This window comes from Manihot esculenta, chromosome 3, assembly GCF_001659605.2.
Source record: "Manihot esculenta cultivar AM560-2 chromosome 3, M.esculenta_v8, whole genome shotgun sequence".
NCBI classification, from domain to species: Eukaryota; Viridiplantae; Streptophyta; class Magnoliopsida; order Malpighiales; family Euphorbiaceae; genus Manihot; species Manihot esculenta.
The window spans coordinates 8,555,517-8,578,020 of NC_035163.2; the positions used below are offsets into that span (position 1 = coordinate 8,555,517).

Genomic DNA, 22,504 nt, shown 5'->3' on the forward strand with positions numbered 1-22,504 from the left:
TTGCATTGCATACCTTGTTGTTGATGTGGATGAATGTTGAATGATCCATTAGCCCTTTTATGTTATGATAGCCTATGTGAGTCCAGGTGTGCCTGCTACGGCTCTACGCCCCTGGCACTATGATTGACTATGGTAGTCCGGGTGTGCCTGCTACGGCTCTACGCCCCCGGCATGTGTAAGTAAGAAAGATAGGGGCTAAATGGTGACAAGTTCATCCTTGATGTGAAATGTTTGTGTTATGGCGCATACATGAAAGCATGATTTAAATTGATGTTTTATTATTCTGCTCACTGGGCTCTAGTAGCTCACCCCACTCCCTTTATCCCCAGAGTTGCAGGCACAGGATAGATCGGGAAGTCGGCTAGAGTGAAGTAAAGTCATGTATGATGTAATAGATAGTAGTGGACATGAATATGATGTAATGAGTAGTTATGACTATGTTAATGTAATGAAAGAGTAATGTATAGTTATGTAATGATGAGGATGATTGAGGACTAGTATGTGCTTGACCCTATGTTATGGTTATCCCCTTGACACATGATCTATAGAAATGTTTTTATGATGTATTTGATAATCCAAGCTTATCGAATGATGAGATACCCCATTGGAGTATTTGATGAGGACTCCAGTGGTGGTTATGTTATTAGATGTGCACATGTTCAGGTTAAGCTTGGAAAAAGAAAGAAAAAGTTTACAGTTTTATGTATGTTGTTGATCATGTATGGGATATTACAGGTTACAGGAGGTATGTTTGGCTTGCTACGGGTCCCGGCGGCCTTAAGCCGATCTGGATCCTAGCGCCGGTAACGGGTCGGATTTCCGGGTCGTTACACTCTTGATCTTCAGGTGCAACGGGAATTTGATAAAATCCCGAATATCCATCTAGGAGGCAGTAATGACTTTTTCCAGCAAGTCTTTCAAGCATTTGATCCATAAATGGCAAGGGAAAGTGGTCCTTCCTTGTGGCTGTGTTGAGCTTCCTGTAGTCCATGCAAACTCTCCACCCATTTTGCACACGAGTGGGTACTAGCTCTCCTTCAGAATTAGGGATAATGGTAATCCCAGTCTTCTTTGGTACCACATGAATGGGACTCACCCATTTACTGTCAGAAATGGGGTAGATGACCCCAATATCTAGGAGTTTCACTATCTCCTTCTTCACAACCTCCATCATTGGTGGATTCAGCCTTCTTTGTGCCTCACGAACAGGTTTGCACTCATCCTCCATGAGAATCCTATGCATGCATGTTGATGGTGAGATACCCTTTATGTCCTCCAAGGTCCACCCAATTGCCTTCTTGTGCCTCCTCAACACATCTAAGAGCTTTCCCTCTTCTTCTTGGCTGAGCTGGTTGGAAATAATTACTGGAAGTGTATTTCCAGCTCCCAAGTAGGCATATTTGAGGTGGCTAGGCAAGGGTTTCAGATCTGGTGCATTCTCTGTCTGCTGGTTTTCTGTCAGTATGCTGTCTGATTTGCCCTGTGATTTGGGCAGATTATCTGGTGATCTGGGCAAATCACTGTCTGTCAAGTCTGTTTGCTCCAGTGATTTGGTCTGTGATTTGAGCAGATTATCTGGTGTTGTGGGCAAATCACTGGGCAAATCACCCATATCCAGCAAGTTACAGCAGTCTGCTGTTTTTTCTGCTTCAGTGATGTTGCTGTCCACTTCTCCTTTCCTGCAAAGGCCATCATAAAGTAAATTTTCTTGTTCAAAATCAAAAAGTTCTTGACTTAGATCATCAATAACATCAAGGCCATAAACAGGAGAAACATCATTGGGGAATTTCATGGCATCATAAACATTAAATTTGATAACTTCCCCTTCAAACTCCATAGTCAATGTGCCATCATGCACATCAATTTTTGTTCTTGCTGTACTCAAGAATGGTCTTCCAAGTAGGATATCAGAGGTGGTGTTGCTTTTTTCTTCCTCCATGTCAATAACATAAAAATCTGCTGGAAAGACTAATTGGTCCACTTGCACCAACACATCTTCAAGCACTCCTTTAGAGTAGACAACGGATCGGTCAGCTAATTGGATCATAATGCTGGTGCCCTTGAGTGTACCTGCATTCAACAAGTTAAAAATGGAAAGAGGCATGACATTTATTGAAGCTCCAAGGTCACACATGGCCTTCTTTATTCCCACATTGCCTATTTTGCATGAAACCGCGAACATTCCTCTATCCTTGCATTTGGTTGGAAGTTTCCTTTGGATGACAGCTGAAACACACTCCCCCACACTTACCTTTTCATGTTCAGCAAGTTTCCTTCGGTTGGTGCATAGCTCTTTGAGAAACTTGGCATACCTTGGAATTTGCTTCACAGCATCAAGTAGGGGAATGTTGATTTCCACTTTGCGAAGTGTCTCAAGTATCTCTTTTTCTTCTTTCTCCTTTTGGGACCTTGAAAATCTCTTTGGGAAGGGAGGAGGTACCTTGAATCTCTCTGCTGGTTGCTGTTTCTGCCTTTGACTGGATTCTGCCTTCTCTGGTGATTTGGGCAAATCACTTTCTGCCTTCTCTGGTGGTTTGGGCAGATCACTACTGGACAACTCAGTTTGACCAGCGATCGGGTCAGTTTCTACTAGTGAATTGGGCAAATCACTGCCCTGATCACTTTCTGGCAGAATTTCTTCCATGCCCTGTTTTTGCAATTTTTCAGCCCTATTGTCTTGTAACTCCTTTCCACTCCTCAATGTGATGGCACTAGCATTTTGCCTTGGATTTATCTCAGTTTGGGAGGGTAGCTTCCCTTGAGACTCATATTTGCTCATTGAAGTGGCCATTTGGCTCACTTATTTCTCAAGATTTTGCACAGTACTTGCTAAATTCTTCACAATCTCTTCAAGAGATTCATTGGAGTTCTGAGGTGCAGCTTGAGTTTGGTTCCTTTGCTGATAGTTTGGGTATTGGTTTCCCCTTGCATAACTGAAATTTGGATGGTCCCTCCAGCCTGGATTATAAGTATTTGCATAAGGATCATACCTTCTTTGCCCATTGAAGCCTCCAACAGCATTGACTTGCTGGTCCTCCTCTTGAAGGGAAGGACATAGATCAGTTGGGTGGTTGTTGGCACATATTCCACATGTCTTGGGCTGCTGAATCTGCTGGACTTGTTGGGTTTGACTCACAACAAGGCTACGGACAGCATTGGTGAGTTCAGAAAGTTGGGATGATAAAATGGAATTACTCACCTCATTTACATTCCTTGTTGGCAGCTCTTGGTCTCCAAATTGTTGAGAAGCTGCAGCCATGGAGGAAATTAAGTCCCTCATCTCTCGAGGTGATTTTTTTTCTATTGTTCCTCCACAGGCTGCGTCAATAAATTTTCTCTCTGAGGGTAGCAAACCTCCATAGAAGTACTCAATGAGAGATTGGTCAGAAATATCATGCCGAGGGTAGCTTGTGCACAACTTTTTGAACCTCTCCCAGTACTCATACAAGCCTTCAGAGTGCTTTTGCTTTATGCCACTTATTTCTCGACGGATGCCTATGGCTTTTGAGGTTGGAAAGAATTTTCTCAAGAATGCTCTTACCATATCAGCCCATGATGTGATGGATCCGGGTGGTAAGTAGAATAGCCATTCTTTGGCATAGTCTTCAAGGGAAAAAGGGAAGGCTCTAAGCTTGATATCGTCTTCTGGAATGCCTTGGGGTCTCATGGTTGAGCACACAACGTGGAATGCCTTCAAATGCTTGTGAGGATCTTCATTCTCTAGGCCTCTGAATTTAGGAAGGAGATGAATCAGTCCTGTCCTTAGCTCGAATGGTGCTGTTAATAGGGGATATTCAATGCATAAGGGTGCTTGATCTCCTGTTGGTTCAGCTAACTCTCCGAGAGTTCTTTCCCGTGGCTGAGGTGCTTGGATGGGTGCGTTTCCAGCTTGTAGTTCAGCTTCCCCACGGATAGCAGGTTGTTGCACCATTGCTGGATTTTCTGCCATAACCTGGAATCGGGTATCAGGTTCAAATGCAGTAGTGGCTGTAGGAGAGTCTGCTGGTGCAAAAATTTCTGCAGCAGGGGCAGATGTGACAGTAAGTGCTTCAGCTGGTGCAGAAATAGGTGAATTTGCTGGTGCAGAAAAATCAGCAGGTACAACAACAGCTCTGTGAGATGGTGTTGCTGATGAAGATGCTTTTGAGGCTTGGTTCCTCAAATTTGCTTGCTTCCTTAAGTGCTTGGCAGTTTTCTCAATCTCAGGGTCGTAAAGAAGAGTGTCTTTACGGCCAGACCTGGTCATAAAGGGAAAATACGTTAGTTTAAATCAATTCCCCGGCAACGGCGCCAATTTTTGATAGGCGGTTGTCGAAGCCGTCAAAAATAAACCTATTAAACAATCAACAATAAACTTGTAGATAGTGGCAATAGGGTCGAACCACAGGGAATTGACACCAATGATTTTTCTAATAATGACTAGGTCAAGTAAATAACAAGTAATTAAAAGAGGGGGGTTTTGAGTTGATGGATTAACACTAAATAACAAAAGAAAGCAATAATTTAAAGATGAGTAAATCAATAAGAGAAAAGCTTCTAGTTGAAGTATGGATCTATTTCAGATTGTTTAGAATTGATCATTGATTATTTAGGACTCCTATTTTATTTCAATAAATTAGTTTTGATTATGGAAGACGCTTCTCACAACCAAATTCCTCCTTAGTTCTAGTTTGATTAGGAAACGTTCGCTAATCAAACACTAATCAACAAGTTGCCAAGGAACGTCCTTGGGGCATTGTAGCATCGAACAACTGTTGACTGCATTAAGACTTAGAGAAACCCAATTCTATCCTTGCCAACCGCGTGGTCAAGTTTAGATTATGCAATTTGATTAAATGTGTATTTGAACAACCTAAGCAATTACGGACCTAAATCATTCAAACAATATTACTTAAGCAATTTAAAAGCAATGGGCCCTTATTGATTCTAAAAGCAAAGTAATAATTATGGAAAGCTCAAATTGCATAAATATTGAAACAAACAAGAGTTCAACAATGGAGTATTAAACCTGCTAATTCATCACAAATCTGAATATTCTCAACTTCAACTAGAAAAGGGAGGAAATTAGCCACTCATGGTGGACAAAATACACAAAGAAAAGATGAAAAGAAGAAAAGAGAATTTCTGCAGAGTTTCTGGTGCTGAGAGATGATGCTGAGTTGCTGACCAGATGATGCATTTGCTGGTTTGGAGGCTCTCCTTTTATAGCTGAAGAATTCTATCTATCTAGGGTTTTGAAATCCCTTTTTGATTTGGTGTTTGACTCCTCTTTTGATGTTGAATTTAATTGCAATTGGAATTCCTTGGATGAGAAGCTCTTTCGTGGCTCTTGGTTTTATGTTGGTAGTGATTGGGTTGGATTTGGACTTCTGAAAATTCGGATTTCTGTTTACTGCCCAATTTCCCGCTCTTCTGTCAGTTTCTGCTGTCAAAATGATTTGCCTGGTGATTTGAGTGTTTTGGGCAAATCACTGACCCAATCACTTTTCTGTGAGTCAGTCCTCTCTGCCTCTGCGAGTGATTTGCCCAGTTTCTTCGAGTGTCTTGGGCAAATCACTGCCCATATCACTTCTGCCTGTTGCCTCCAGGTTTCTGCTTCAGCTTGATCTGGGCAGATCACTGGGCAAATCTCTGACCCAATCACTTTTCTGTCAATTTTCTGCACTTTTTCTCCAATCTTCCTTTTCTGTAAAAACAAGATAAAAACCATAAATTAACCAAAAAAATGTGTAAATAAATAATAATAATTATGATAAAAATGTGGCTAAATTGTGCTTGATGACTATAGTGGATATGGCCCGAAAGATGGAGGTTAGTGCCATTATTCAGGGAACAGTTAAGCAGTCTGTGGCACAGTCTTCGGGTTCCAAAGTCCCAGGGACGAGTTATGTTAATCTCTCCTCTCTGAACGATACTACCATGAAGAGTAAAAAGGGTGACAGAGGCCTCAGAAGGTCGAAGAAGAACAAGTTCTGGAACCGATTAAAGTCTGGTCTGGGAATAGGTGATGGCTCGAGCTCCGGTTCGGATGGCTCCAGATGTACAAGGTGCGGTAGACTGCACAAGAGAGTCTGTCGGATTGGGACAACAGCATGTTTCAGGTGCGGACAGGAGGGGCACATGGCACGTGAGTGTCCCACTGCGACCTTGGTGACACAGTCCCAGCAGACAGCTTCAAACAGTATGGCTCAACCAGTAGCTCCAGCCATGTTTTAGGACAGTGGTCGAGGCAGAGGGAGAGGGATAGCTCCTTCTTCAGTAGGTTCCCGCGGAGAAGGTCCATCAGCTCCAGTTCGGATTTTCTCCATGACCCAGCAAGAGGCTGACACATCGGACATGGTGATGACAGGTAATCTCACTTCTGTATGTTTTGATGTGCATGCTTTAATGAACCCTGATGTGTTTCTCTTTCCTTGTTGCTTCGAGAGCCGTAGATAGAGTGGGTTGGATAGCTTCTGGGTTGGAGTGTCCCCTTTAGGTCAGTGGACCCAAGTGTGATCCATCGGTGGCAGAGTCAGTCTGCCGATATAGTTCAGAGTATGTTGTGAGTAGATCTCTTCCAGCCGACCTAGTGGTTCTAGATTTGACTGATTCTGATGTCATTCTAGGGATGAACTGGCTTTTTGCTCGTAGTGCTACCTTGGATAGCAGAGACGAGGTAGTCAGGTTCAGAGTTCAGGGTGGATCAGAGGTAGTCCTTAGTGGGGACAGAGTAGAGATACCTAAAGGTTTGTTATCAGCCCTACAGGCTCGTGAGTTGTTCAGGAGAGGTTGTCAGGGGTTTCTTGCTCATGTTAGAGAGCATAGTAGTCAGGTCAGGGAGCCCACCTCAGTGCCCGTAGTCAGAGAGTTCTTAGATGTTTTTCCAGACAAGCTGCCAGGTTTACCACCTGCTAGGGAGATAGAGTTTGAAATTAAAGTGATAATGGGAACCAGACCCGTCTCTACCCCTCCCTACAGGATGGCACCTGCAGGGTTAAAGAAGTTGAAGAGAAGTTGCAAGAGTTGGTAGACAAGGGTTTCATCCGACCGGGTACCTCACCTTGGGGTGCTCTAGAGTTGTTTATGAGAATAAAGGATGAATCCTTAAGACTTTGTATCGACTACAAGTCGTTGAACAAAGTCACTACTAAGAGCAAGTGTCTGTTACCTAGGATCGACGATCTATTTTAGACCAGCTAGCAGGAGCCGGTTGTTTCTCCAAGATAGATCTGAAATCCGGGTATCACCAGTTAAGAACCAAGGGAGAAGATGTGCCAAGACGGCGTTCAGGACCAGATGTGGGCACTATGAGTTCCTAGTGATGTCGTTCGGGTTAGTCAATGCACCTGCAGCATTCATGGACCTCATGAGCAGAGTTTTAGTCGGTTTCTAGACCACTTTGTTATTGTCTTCATTGACGATATCTTGGTGTATTCCAGAACGCAGAGGAGCATGCCCATTATCTGAGGACAGTGTTGCAGACCCTGAGAGAACATGGCTTGGATGCCCAGTTCTCCAAATGTGAGTTCCGGTTAAGGAGTATATCTTTCTTGGGTCACGATATGTCAAAAAAAGGGTTTTGAGGTAGATCCCAAGAAAGTTAAAGCTGTAGCTAACTAGCCCAGACCCACTACCGTAATGTGGATTAAGAGCTTTTTGGGTTGGGCAGGTTAACTACTGGAGGTTCATCCAGAACTTTCCTAGAGTTGCGGCTCCTATGACCATATTGACCAAGAAGGACCAGAGGTTGTGTGGTCTGACCAGTGTGAAAAGAGTTTTAAAGAGCTGAAGAAAAGGTTGACGTCAGCACTGGTGGTAGCTTTGCCTACCAGTAATGAAGATTTCATAGTGTTCTGTGATGTGTCCCGTGTGGGGCTAGATTGTGTGTTAATGTAAATGGCAAGGTAATTGCTCATGTTTCTAGGTAGCTGAAGAAGTATGAGTTGAATTACCCTACACACGATCTAGAGATGGCAGTCGTGATCTTTGCGCTCAAGATGTGGAGGCATTACCTTCATGGGGTAAAATGTGAGATCTTTACAGATCATAAAAGTTTGCAGTACATCTTGAGTCAGCAAGAGTTGAACCTAAGGCAGAGAAGATGGGTTGAACTGCTTAGTGACTATGATTGCAAGATCCAATATCATCCGGGTGAGGCAAATGTTAGGTTAGATGTCCTCAGCCAGAGATCACTCGGCAGTTTATCCCATATTACAGTAGAGAGAAGGCCTGTGGTTAGAGAAAGAAGTAGAACTACTGTGAGTCAGCAGAAGAGTTATGTAGCTGTCCGCAGGAAGCATGTAAAGTTTCAGAAGGGAGAAGAGTTTTATTAGAGTGCGCAGCAAAAGCATGTTGAGGTTCAGGAGAAGGTTGGGTATTGCTGGAGGTGTCTCCTAGGAGAGGGAGATTCGTTATGGGAAAAAGGGTAAACTAACTCTAAGATACATCGGACCCTTTGAAATCCTGCAAAGGATTGGGAATGTATCCCACGAGTTAGATTTGCCTACTTCCGTGGAGGAGATCCATCCGTTTTTCCATGTTTCCATGAGATGTGAGTTCGTGTCGGATCCGAGTGAGGTTCTTAAAGGACCAGAGGTGAGGATCTCAGGGGGGATCTCACCTATGTTGAGCAACTAGTACGGATCGTAGACACACAAGTCAGAAGGTACAGGAACAAGGAAATCCCGATGGTGAAAGTCCCTTGGAATCACCTTAGTATGAGGAGTACGCCTGGGAGACCGGGGGTTCTTACTCCAGTGGTACCGTGTTTCTTTTTTTATGTGTTTATATGTTTATGTTATATTATGTGTATACATGTGCTAGTTGAGGAACATTCGGAGACGAATGTTCTTAAGAGGGGGAGAATGTAATACCCGGCTAGACCCCGGCATCGGAATTTCAACTTTCCGGCGGAATCTCCTTTGGAATCCGGAAATCTCGGATGTCGGAGCCTTCTAGAAAGGTAAAATAAAGGTTTTCTAAAATGTTTTTAAGTGTTTTGAAGGTTTTCAATGAGAAATAAATTGAGTTTTGAAAGAAAAGACCAAGGAGGGAAGAACCCAAGTTCGGCCGTCGAACATGGGGCTGTTTAGGAGGCATGTTAGACTTCCGAATATGGCTTTCTTTTTCGGCCGCCGAACCCCAAGTTCGGCCGACGAACGTGGTGAAGTTTTGGAAGCAGCTTTGGCCGCCGAAGGAGGTTTGGCCGGCCACCTATAAAAGGCCCTTTGTTCGGAAAATGGGCGAGTTTCCTCTCTCTTTTCGGGCATAGGTGAGTTCATGCTCTCCTTTGGTTGTTTTTATGCTTTTTCTTCAAATCCCTCAAGTTTTCATGAGTTTTATCTTTGCTTTGAAGAGTTTTAAGCTTTGATCAAGGTTTTGAGAGTTTGGAGACTTTTGGAGCTTGGACTCTCCATACCTTCAAGCTTGGGTCGCACCAAACCTCGATCTTTAAGACGTAAGTGTAGATCTTTATCCTTATGATGTTTTAAGTGAGTTTTATGAAGGGTTAAGGGCTAGGAATGCATGAGTTGTATGGATGTGCATGTTTGGGTTTTGATACCCTTTATGATAAAAGTATGTTAATGCATGTTTAATGAGATGTTTGTTAGGGTTTAAGCTAGTTTGAGACCCCTATATGCTTGTTGTATAAGTTGTGCATGTTTTGGAAGTGTTGGATGTGAGTGTGGGAGGTTTTGGAGGCGGATTGCATGAGGCGGAAACGGGTTCTACCTTGCTGGGGAACCCAGGTTCGGCCGCCGAAGGTAGTTTCGGCTTTCGAACTTGCCTGTGGAAGCAATCTTTGGCCGCCTAACCTTGCCCCCGAAAATGGACTTTCGGCTCTGGAAGGGACTTTCGGCTGCCTAACCTTGCCCCCGAAAGTGCCTGGCTTTTGTCTCTGGAAGAGACTTTTGGCCGCCGAACCTGCCTCCGAAAGTGCCTGACTTTCGGATCTGTGGGAGCATTCGGCAGCCGAATGTGCCGCCGAAGGTGCCTTGTCCAGCCTTCCTTTGCTTGTTTTGCATGATTGTTTTATGATATTTTAGGGGGTTTTTGGGGAGTTGTTTAGAGTCCTGTTAGAGTATGTTTGGTCCCTCATTTGAGTCCACCTGTGTAGGATTGGACCTGAGGAACCGAGGTGTTCAGCAGTGTTAGCTGCTTCAGAGTTAGTCCAAAGGTAGCCAGAGGTGAGTAGAACTGAACTTTATGTTTAAAAAATAAATTAAATGTTTTAAGCATGTTCATGCATCATGAATACCATGTTATGTAATAGGTTGTTTGCATTAGAATTCACGAATATGATGCATTGCATAATATGATGATGATGATGTTGATGAATATTGAATGATCCTCTAGCCCTCTGTACGATATGATATGATATGATATGACATGAGATGGAAAGACCAGGCGTGGCCGTATCGCCCCTGGCAATAGGTTATATGTAAGAGAAGACCAGGCGTAGCCGTATCGCCCCTGGCATAGTCGGACATGTTATGATATGAGCTATGTAAGAGAAGACCAGGTGTGGCCGTATCGCCCCTGGCATAGTTGGACATGTTATGATATGAGATATGTAGAGGGCTATTGGTGACAAGTTCATCCTTGATGTGTATTGTTTGTGATGTGATGCATTTCATGATGGCATATGTTTAAATGTTTTCCTTATATAGTTCTGCTCACTAGGCTTTATAGCTCACCCCTTTCCCCTAACCCCAGGTTTGCAGGGTCAGAGATAGTTCAGGAGGTCGGCAGGTTACGGCTATGGTTATGTTATGTAATAGAATAGTAGTGGACATGATGTAATGTAAAGTTATGTAATGATATAAAAGTATGTATTGTAATGTAAGGATATGTAATGACATGTCATGGTTAGAGTTGTGCTTTGCCCTAGTCATGTATGGTTAATCCCTTTTGACACATGATCTTTATGTATGTTTTATGATGAGATTTGTTGAACCAAGCTTGACGTATGATATGTTGACCCAACTGGAGCATTTGATGAGGGTTCCAGTAAGGGGTTTTATGTTTACAGTTATTGTGCATGCACAAGTTAAGCTTGGAAAATGAAAGGAAAAGTTTAAAGTTTTATGTTATGTTTGATCATGTACGGGATTATACCAGTTGTGCAGGATGTATGTTAGGCTTGCTACGGGTCCCGGCGACCTTAAGTCGATCTGGATCCTAGCGCCGGTAGCGGTCCGATTTCCGGGTCGTTACAACTGTATATTTGTTGGAGGAAACCTAGTGTCTTGGAAAAGTAAAAAGCAAAATGTGGTATCCATCGTAATGCTCTCATATTTTGACTAGAAAATCTATCAGTATAATCGTCTCTCTGTTTGGAATGATATCCCTTTTTATTTAATAAAATTTTATTAATAAATAGTTTTACTTTCAAACAAAAAATTTTTATAAATTTTTATATTTATATCTTAAACTTAAAATTTTGAATAATGAATGCAATCCTTTCACGTTTGTCTCAATCTTAATCGTTAGTTTCAATCAATTTTGACCAAAATTTTTTTAACCCACTTATCATACCGTATTGATTATTAGTTTTAAGGTTTTTTGGATAAAAAAAAAATTAAATATTTATATTAATTCATATTTATATCTAAATATTTAAATTTTGAATAATAAACCAAATCTTTTTAATTTATTAGAATTATAACTAATTGAATTTTAAATTTTAATTTTAATTATTTTAATTTTAATTGTGACAATGAAAAAGGTTTGGATTTATCAAAATATAAAATTTTAAATATAAATATAAATTAATATAAATTTCAATTTTTTTTATCTAATAAACTTTAAAAATAATAAGCCACATGTTATGATAGTCATATTAAAAAATCTAAAATTAATTAATGTTAATGAATAAAATTAATGTAAAAGTAAAAGAATTGATTTCATCGTTCAAGATTATAAACTTAGTATATAAATATAAAAATTTGTAAATTGAGAAGAGGAAGATAACAGAAATAGATTGAAAGGATTATTTCATTAATAATAGAGATAAAAATTAACTTATTAATAATAAAAATGCCTAAAATTTAAATAATAAATCTACTCAATAAAAGGATGCACCCAAAATTAAAAGATAATTATTATTTTTATTGTATTAAAAAAATAATTATTATTTTTATTGTATTAAAAGTAAGGTGTATTTAACAAAATAATTAAATTTTTTTCGTGAAATTATATTTATGCTACAAAATTTAAATTTGAATAATTAAATTAAATTATAATTTTAATATTAATCAAGATTTTAATTATAAGTTAAAATCATTTTTAATTAAAAAGTCAATAAAAACCATGATTAATATTAAGGTTGTTGTTAATTATTTAAAATTTAAAATGTTAAGATATAAATATCATTTTAAAAAATGTTTAAATTATTTTATTTAATAAATTAAATAATAAATCATTGGTGAATATTATTATTATTTTTTTAGTTATATAATTTATTTTGGGTACCGTATATTCTTAAATATACAATATTAAGTTAAGCTTTCTATAAACTTTTTTTAAAAAAAATAATTAATTAAATGATAAAATTTAATTTGTGATCATATACATTTAAAAATAATATTTATGAGTTCACTGTTTTAATATTGAGTAATAAAATAATATTATATTTTACAAAATATAGTAATTCTGTGTAAATAAAAAATTAAAAAAATAGTATATCTGACGTGGTCCAAAATACACTAGAATCTATACAAGAGAAAATAAATTAGTTAGACACTGGAGGCTACCACTTCTATACTAAAAAATAATGATAAAATAAATGTACAGTAGAATACGTCTTTGAATATTTTTATATTTAAAAAAAAAATAAGTTAACTAATAATTTTGTTGTAATTTTTTACATTTTGATGGTTGTTTCTCACTTAATAGATAAGAATTGAGAGGAGATCTTTCGTTAATGTGAAAAAATCATGGTCTGTTTCTGTAATCGGCTTTTCTTCAAATTTTATTGATTTAGTTGTTTCGGAATGTAATATTCAATGGAGGTTTATTAGTTATTATGAGTTTCCGGAATCGCAACGACGATAACAATCTTGGAACCTTATTCGAGATTTATTTCGTAGAAACTCTTTTCCGTGACTTTGTTCGGGAGACTTTAATGATTTATACTCGAGAAAGAAGAATGAAGAACGAGTATTTTTGTCAAATTATCTTATGCAGGGGTGTAGAAGTTTGATTTTGAATGATAGTAAATATTTGTTAGATTCTAGAACTAATATTTCTATTAGTTAGATTTATCATAATATTATTCTAACTGCTCATATTTTGGCCTAAATCTATCAGGTATAATCGTCTCTCTGTTTGGGATGATATCCCTCTTTATTTGATAGAATTTTATTAATACAATCAATAGTTTTGCTTTTAAAAAAAAATTATTAAAATAAATTATATCTTTTGTAACTATTTAAATAAAAATAGAATTTGAATTTTTTTTTTTATTTATCTTATCATTATAAACATTATATAAATAGTTTGTTAATATTTTATTTTGTCATTTTTTAATTGTTTTAAAATTTTAATTATTTAGTTATTAAATTATTATTATTATTAGTGAAATAATTATTTAGTTATTAAATAATTATTATGATAATAAATTTATATTCATGAATTTATTATGATAATAAATTTAAATTTGATTGATAAAATAATAATAATGATAATAATATAATAATTTATATGAAAATTAATAAAAGGCAAAAGACCTTTTTAAACCCTTGATAAATTTTGAAATAGTCATATAATTTTTTAATAAATTTAGATATTTTGTTAGTCACGTGAATTTAGATTCTTCATGCTGTAGTTCATTGTGAAAGAGTTTGTTAGTTTGAGTGTGGTTTCTTAGGCTCTCTCTGTGTTCCTGTGAAGTGGTGAATTGTGCGTGTTTGAGGGGAGTTTTCAATTATGGATAGAACAATGGCTATAGAGACAAAGTAATAAATAATAGATTTTACTTTTACTGGCTAAAGTATTAGCTACATGTATAGAGCAAGAATTTAAAATAAAAATGAGAAGAATTTCTGTTTATTTAATGAAATTTTTTAATATTATTTAATTAAGAAATTCAATAAATTAAAATTTTTATTGAAAATTTACATAAATTTTTTAAAATTTATCAAGAGTTTAAAGAGATTTTTTATTTTAATAAAAATATATAAAAATCAAGTTATATACATTAAGTTAAATAAATATACAGGAAACGTTAAAAATTAGTAGTTAAAAAATAAAATAAAAACAAAATTGCATCAACCACACTCAATGTGTAATCATACATAATACCTATTGACTTTACTAACAGTTGTTAAGACATGTTCTAAGTTACTTTTTCTGTTTTAGTGTGGTTGGCTTTATTTTTTTCTTCATTTTCGTGGAATCGTTCCATTGACAATTATTTTATTACGGAGTTTTCAATAATGCTATATTTTTTATAAATAATTGATTCAAAATAGTCATTAAATGAATGACAAAAGACAAAGATAAAAAGCTCAAAATGTAGTAGTTATGTATTGAAAAAGAAAAACAAAATCTTATTAAATGTTATTATCCATATATATATATATATATATAAACATTTACAAAATCAATGTTTTACCACCCACCATTAAGCTTTTGTCGGTGCTTCTAAACGAATATAATCATACATAATACCACTAAAAGGGCTTCCATTTCTAGTCTGAGTAAGATAAATTGTATTCTTTCCTTGGAGAAGTTGAGAAGCTGGTACTTGAATGCTATAGAACCAATATAAACCATGAATTCCGTATCTTGCAATAGCATTATCCTTGCCTATTAGCCTTGTTGTGAAAAGAGGTCGTTTGACATTGGCATTGTTGAACCTCACCTTTTGCATGCATGATAGATTTTTCATTATTAAGTTTAAGATATAAAAGTAATGAAATTGCTAAGTAAAAAGCGAATGGTATACCTGAAGTTCAGAATTAGTAGCTGATGCCAAGGCTATTTGCAAAGTGTAACTTCCACTTTGCATTACACTTTTAAGTTCAAATATGATCTGCCATGTAGTTGCCTTATATGCCGTATTTCCAACCTTTCTGCAATTTGAATAACCAATCTCAATATAATTATTATTAGAGAAAAATATAAAAAAGTATCTTGTAGTTTCATTAGTTTTTCATTTTAGGGTATATGATTTACTTCAAGATCTGTGATTTAATTTTGTGTCATAATAGTACACTGTGATATAAATTTTATAATAGTGTAGAGTTTAGAAATTATCATTGCTTGTAACTGAAAAGATATTATGAGGTACTATTTTGATACAAAATTGAATCACATATCCTAAAATAAACTACAGAGTCTGAAGTAAAAACCCGATGAAACCACACGGTACATTTTTGTACATTTTCCTTATTATTATTATTATACTTCAAGTAAATTAAAGATTGAGAGAAAATAAAATAGATGTTAATAAGTACCTGTTAACATGGGCGAAGAACCAATCTTTAGCATAATTACTAACACCAACGGTATATATGAGATCATTCTTAGGGTATAGATCAGTATATCTTTCCCACAATCCATATTGTCTAAATCTGTATAGGAAAAAGCAATAATAAAAAATGATGCATGATATTAACTTTGGATGAAACAAGAAGGCATGCAGCAATGTGGAAGGGAGCTAACTTGTTTGCTGGGCTATCAATATACAATTTGTTGACGAGCGTTGGGTTTGCGTCTGGTACATAGAATTCAGAAGCAGTACGATCAGGAATGCCAATTTCCCAAAGAGTTGTACCATTTCTTGGAGGATCATATGTAAGTACACCCAATTTGATCTCAGATCCTGTAGTTCAACATGTACATAATTTCATTAAGTAATTAAAGAAAATTAGTTTAACCATTTATAAAACTACTATAAGCTATAAATACCTGGTTGAATAATGACATCAACATTATACTTGTAATCTCCAAGAAAACCAGGAACAAATGCATATAAACTATATTTCCCAGCTCTGATATTTTTAATTGAGAAACTTCCTTTCTTGTCAGCTTGAGTCCAAAATTGGTAACCCTATAAGTAAATTGAAAAAACATAGCAATGTTTAGCCAAGAAATTCCTCATGTTGCTAGATAATTTGAAAATGAAATTTCAAATTTGTTGAAATTTCTAACCTTTACTTCTGTTTGCCATGAGCCCACAGCACCTGGTGCTGCCAATCCCACATAAGCTAAACTTGCATCAATCAATTTTTCATTGATGTATGGGTCACGAACTACTAATTGACCTACGACATTTCCCCGTTGATCAGAAGAAGGGAAATCTTCAGATCGAGGAAAATTATATGGCCAGCTTTTAACTTCAGTTGACATCTAATAATCAACAACAAGCATGAGTACTCAAAATTGCATCCAAAATTCTCATGAACAAAAAGAATGAATAAACAAATAGATATGTACTTGTCTTTTAGCATCTTCCCAAAGGGCTTTGGGATTTTCAGAAGGCGGAATAGAATTAAGATAGACGTAAACAGGGCCAAAAACTTTCTTCCATGGCTCTCCATTTCGATACTCTGTATTTAAGTCCTTCCCAGCATAATGAACACTACCAAACATCTAAACAAAAATAACTGAATTATAATTAAAATACATTTGTGATAAAAAAAAGAATTTTGAAGGGAAATGAACCTCTCAATGTAAAAATATTGAGGCGTTCTACTTATAAATTGTTAACAAGTAGTGAAAATTTTCAAATATCACATACTCACATTGAGAACAATAGGCCCCACATGAGAGGTTAGGTCTTGCTTGACGGGGCCAGCATCGCGAAATTCATTACTGGGTGTGATCATCCAAAATCCAACCGGTGGGTCATTTGATATCCACCCATGCACCTTGTTGTCTTTGTTCTCACAAGAGTACTGGTATTTATCATCCACCTGCACGTATCATTCCACAATATTAATGAATAAAATAATAAATGAAGGTACACAATAATAAGACGTTTCAATTTTTTAAATTCCTAAGAAATTAATTAGCATTTATTATTTTCCTATAACATTTTCTTTGATTTCTAACACAATTTTCTTTCAATTATTTTACATTTAATCAAAACACTTTGCACACTATCAATATATTAATCCAATAATGAGAAATTAAAATGAAGCTATTAATACTTAGGTCGATCCGGTCCACGTATACCCAAAAAATACAAAGTGGGTCCATCTATTGTTTCGCGATGGAATCTATTTATTTATGTCTTGTAAATCTTTTGAATCCATATTCTCATAATTAATTACCTCTCCTTTTTGTTGAGGGTTGACTGGATTTGTTAAAAGAACAGCTTCAGGATAGGCTAGAGGTTGGCCAGTGGTGCGATCTTGAGGCATTGGCATTACTCTCTGCCTATCATCGGATATTGCCATGTAGTGAAACCTGACCATTGATTTCATAAATAAATGTTCTTGTTGCCTTCAATTGATTAATATAAAATAAATAATGATAAACAATATTGATTAATTCTCCATTTACTTTTCACTTTGAAGTTTGAAAACCACTCTAATTTGATCCATATCAACGTCAGGCCACCCTTTTAAGCGTTCCATTACAGCATACAGATAAAGCCCTGAGCTTCCACGTCGAACTATGTACCTGCAAAGTTGAAATCGGTGTGTAGAGATTAGACTTTCGTTAACTTTGTTTATTTCTTATAAGGTGAAAAAAGTATGCAATGAACTAGGGCTCACCTTTTGTCTACCTTCAAGGGAACTGTGGTTTTATCCATTGAAGGGCTCCATATCTTAGAGAACGAAATCTCTACTTGGTCTTCATTTTGCACTATAATACTAAACTTTGTAGCTTGTACCCTAAAAATTATAGTAACAATTAAAACTTCAACTTGAAAAAAAATAAGCTTAACTAGAGTTTATAAAGTATTAATTTAGATATGCATTTACTTGTCAAAGATGTTAGAATCTCTAGGTCGGCTCCATACCACATCCCAGTATCTAAACTCCAAGAATTACTAACCACAATTAGAATTTATTATCACAATGTAATGAATAAATAGAAACTGATAAAGGATTAAATGCATACCCTCGATTATTTTCATAATTCTTGGTTTCAAGTACGTTATCCATTTCTTTATATTTAATTCCGATAACATCACCGCCTGGACTAGAGAAATTGACTTGGACAATTCCATTATCAATCACCACCTTATTTAAACACATTAAATAATTAATTAATTGTATAGAATATGTCGGTAATAATAGAATACAACTATGATATGGAGATTTATAAGTGACAAATAAAAAAAATAAGATGGAAAATTTAAGTATATTACTTGCTTATCAGTTACTTGTAGCTGCACCCCAAGAGCTGAGCTCTTTTTAGTTGTACTTGGAATTTTACTGCAAATAGAACAGTACGCATGTTATTCCTAATAAGCTTAATTACCTTACTTCTCTCTTCTTTGTCACCACATGCCAGAAAAAAAAAAGTAGTAATGAAAATCACAAAGAAGAAACGAAATAAAGAGGAAGATCATGAGTATGAACCTTGTTGGGATCTTCGCAGAGGAAGCAATAAGGAAGAAGAAGAAAAAGCAAAGACCGATAGCAGGCCAGTTAGACCCAGCAAGCAAATGCATCTTGCCCATTTTGTGCGGAGAAATTCTATAAAATTTGAAGCAGAGAAAAAAAGAAGTTAGATAACTCAAGAAACATAAAATTGATCAAAGGAAATTATAATAATCGCTAAACAGGAAATATAAAACATATTTTGCTTAATACCGTTATATGCTTGACGAAAATTGATTTTCAATACTAAAGAAAATATTTGGAAAAGGATGAAGATTAAGGAATATGATAAAGGATAGTGATATATTTTTTCTTTTCACTATGACTAACAATCAATGCTTAATTTGACTCTTATTTATAATATCAATTTTAAGAGTAACAAGTCTAATTACAAACTAAGGTTGTTTAAGCATGCAAAAATTTGATGGGTGTTAAACATTTTTTTATTGTTATTTCTTATGGACATCAAGCACGACAAAAGGAAAAACCCCACTACCACAACCACTTAACTGCTGACTAAGAAATAACAAAAATGTAAAATGAAAAAAATTTAAAACACCACTCAAAAGTAGAGTGGAAAACTCACATTCTGGGCGGGAATGAGGAAAAGCTCCTCCCTACCCAAACGTGATAGAAAGGAGAAGAAGGTGTGGCAGACGACGAGACAGCCTCTCTCTAAAAAAACATTAGAGAGAGGTTCTTTTGAATAAATCTCTAGTTTGTAATTGGCCAATGGTAAAAGAACCTAAGGTGGTTTTAAAAAGAGCAATCAAGACACAAAAATATCTAACATCTCCTATTTATGGTATTTCTATATTAGGATATTCGTTTATGTTGCTATATTTGGATTTTCTTTATTTTATTTGCTTGGTATTGGTTGGTATACTAAAATATTTGTTTACTTATTAAAAAAAAAAAGAGCTGGACGAGATAAATGTTGCAGAGCATGTTCATGGATAGCCACACAAAAGAAATCAAAAAGTGAAAAACAAAAAGGAGAGATTATGAGAAAATATTAAAAAAAGGAAAATGAGAGGTTTTCTAGAGATAACGAGCCTCTCTCTAGATTTAAAAAATGAATCAAACATCCATTTTCGAAAAAAAAAAAAACAAATAGTAAATAAAGGTCAAGCATAAAAGAAATAATATAAAGCTAATTTCACTTATATTCAATTAAAATATTTATGAAATCTTATTATATTTATAAAAAAAAGTATGTCATGAAAAATATTTAAAATACCTTAATGAAAATATAGGGAGAGAAGTGCCGAAAGCAGGCTAGGACTATACTGAAATGTGACATATTTATAGAAAATCTAATATCAATGGAAAACTCTGATGTCATTATTAAATTTAGTTCAGGTCTAACTCATTGCAAAAACTAACACAAAGCATGCCTTCTTGTTTCATCTAAAGTTAATATCATGCATCATTTTTTATTATTGCTTTTTCCTGTACAGATTTAGACAATATGGATTGTGGGAAAGATATATTGATCTATACCCTAAGAATGATCTCATATATACCGTTGGTGTTAGTAATTATGCTAAAGATTGGTTCTTGGCCCATGTTAACAGGTACTTATTAACATCTATTTTATTTTCTCTCAATCTTTAATTTATTTGAAGTATAATAATAATAATAAGGAAAAGGTACAAAAATGTTCCGTGTGGTTTCATCGGGTTTTTACTTCAGACTCTGTAGTTTATTTTAGGATATGTGATTCAATTTTGTATCAAAATAGTACCTCATAATATCCTTTCAGTGACAAGCAATGATAATTTCCAAACTCTACACTATGGTAAAATTTATATCACAATGTACTATTATGACACAAAATTAAATCACAGATCTTGAAATAAACCATATACCCTAAAATGAAAAACTAATGAAACTACAAGATACTTTTTTATATTTTTCTCTAATAATAATTATATTGAGATTGGTTATTCAAATTGCAGAAAGGTTGGAAATACGGCATATAAGGCAACTACATGGCAGATCATATTTGAACTTAAAAGTGTAATGCAAAGTGGAAGTTACACTTTGCAAATAGCCTTGGCATCAACTACTAATTCTGAACTTCAGGTATATCATTCGCTTTTTACTTAGCAATTTCATTACTTTTATATCTTAAACTTAATAATGAAAAATCTATCATGCATGCAAAAGGTGAGGTTCAACAATGCCAATGCCAAACGACCTCTTTTCACAACAAGGCTAATAGGCAAGGATAATGCTATTGCAAGATACGGAATTCATGGTTTATATTGGTTCTATAGCATTCAAGTACCAGCTTCTCAACTTCTCCAAGCAAAGAATACAATTTATCTCTCTCTCTCTCTCTCTCTCTCTCTCTCTCTTGATTATATTTTCTAGATTTTTAAAATTATATAAAATGAATGTATTTTTCTAATTTTCTATGAAAAATAAAAATAAAACTGAAGATCGAAAACAAAAAATAGTTTTCTATAACTAAACGCACCCTAATAAATTTGAATAAATTTTTTGTGCATTTTGTCTTTTTTTATAAAGAGAAAGAAAAATCTTGAAAAGATCACATTACCACGTCAACAAAATAAATTTAGACCATGTAAAACTCTCTAATAGAAGATTCATTTAAGGGTATCTATTAGTGAACACACCACAACGTTCACTAGCTTGTTTGCGACTCTATTAGCCTTTCTATAACTACGACATAATCACACTTGCCAAGGTCGACAAAGGAGGTCACAACACTGGAAGAGTAAATTCACATGCTTTAGGTTTAAAGCCTTGTCATTTATCAGATGTCCTTGGAGTCTAATTGTGTAATAAACTTTACGTATGCCAAATCCTAGGCCAGATATTAAACATGAAGCAAAGTTTAAAATTTAGTTTGCATAATGTTACAAACTCCAACTCTAACTAAAATACTAATGACCAAGACCTTTTGAAGTCACAAGGAACTCCTCCTCCACCATTATAATTTGAATTACCCAGATTCTCTATCCATATTCAATTTAATTAATCTAGGTCCTAATGATTCTTAAGACATAGAGACAATATATAGCTATAAAAGTGGAAACAATAGAAAATTTGTGTAAGGAAGCTCTAATATTAAATTTGAAGAAAATATAACTTTGAAGCAATAGGCCGTTATTGTGTACAACTTTACTATGCCACATGCAAATCCCCATAACCTTAGGCTAAGGATTTCTAAAAAAGAAGACTCAAAACAACTCATACTATTTTTAGATTATATGAATTCCAAAACCACTCAAATTAGTTCATTATCTAAAGCAACCTAAAGATTATGAATCCTAAACCCACATCCACGCCTCTCTAGTAATATTTAAAATCATGGAATATTATTTCTTTATACTACTCGCGGTTTACATAGTTAGAATCATTAGTGAAGTGTAGCATCTCAAAAATAAAATAAAATAAAGTAAAATAATAAATAAAAAAATAAGAATAAAAAAAGAAGAAAAAAAAAGAAAAAAGAGAGAAAAAAAATAAATTAAATTTTAATTTAAGGACAAGTGGCAATTTGCTAACCACTTAACCAAATTAAAAAAAAAAGAAAAGAAGAAAGAAGAAAAGACTAGAAGAGAAGAGGGAATTCATCTTTCCCATTTTCTTCTTCTGCCCTTGAACAACAATGAAACCCCATTTCTCCATCTTTTCTTTTCTACACCAAATTTCTTCAAACTTTTACCTCCAATCAATTACCCATTTTCTCCCAATACCTTTCCAAAGTAGAATTTGAAGAAAAGAAGAGATATCAAAGAGAAAATTCAAGATTGAGGGAGAGTGAATATTAACCAAGGATTTGAAAATTTAAAGGTAAGTTAGGGGTTTTGATGTATAAATATTTCTTATAATTTTTATGTGAATATTTATGAAAAATATTGTATTAATATTATTTATTTGTTTATTTTCCATGAAGAAGAAGTGGAAGGCAAGAGTGGAAACTC

General features: G+C 35.3%; 1 protein-coding gene across 1 annotated transcript in view; it reads right to left on the minus strand.

Annotated features, from left to right (window-relative positions):
• Nucleotides 1-14,608: 14,608 nt before the first annotated feature.
• LOC122723261 (rhamnogalacturonate lyase B-like) overlaps nucleotides 14,609-22,504 on the minus strand; it is a 28,854-nt gene continuing 20,958 nt past the window's right edge. Inside the window, exons 3-17 of the mRNA XM_043955041.1 lie at nucleotides 18,525-18,641; nucleotides 18,311-18,377; nucleotides 18,061-18,182; nucleotides 17,922-17,972; nucleotides 17,712-17,831; nucleotides 17,497-17,616; nucleotides 17,265-17,400; nucleotides 16,734-16,904; nucleotides 16,426-16,581; nucleotides 16,141-16,338; nucleotides 15,898-16,039; nucleotides 15,652-15,811; nucleotides 15,444-15,560; nucleotides 14,933-15,059; nucleotides 14,609-14,848 (exon numbers count right to left, since the gene is read on the minus strand). Coding sequence (XP_043810976.1) covers nucleotides 14,609-14,848; nucleotides 14,933-15,059; nucleotides 15,444-15,560; nucleotides 15,652-15,811; nucleotides 15,898-16,039; nucleotides 16,141-16,338; nucleotides 16,426-16,581; nucleotides 16,734-16,904; nucleotides 17,265-17,400; nucleotides 17,497-17,616; nucleotides 17,712-17,831; nucleotides 17,922-17,972; nucleotides 18,061-18,182; nucleotides 18,311-18,377; nucleotides 18,525-18,641 — 2,044 coding nt within the window. The remainder of the gene's footprint in view (nucleotides 14,849-14,932; nucleotides 15,060-15,443; nucleotides 15,561-15,651; nucleotides 15,812-15,897; nucleotides 16,040-16,140; nucleotides 16,339-16,425; nucleotides 16,582-16,733; nucleotides 16,905-17,264; nucleotides 17,401-17,496; nucleotides 17,617-17,711; nucleotides 17,832-17,921; nucleotides 17,973-18,060; nucleotides 18,183-18,310; nucleotides 18,378-18,524; nucleotides 18,642-22,504) is intronic.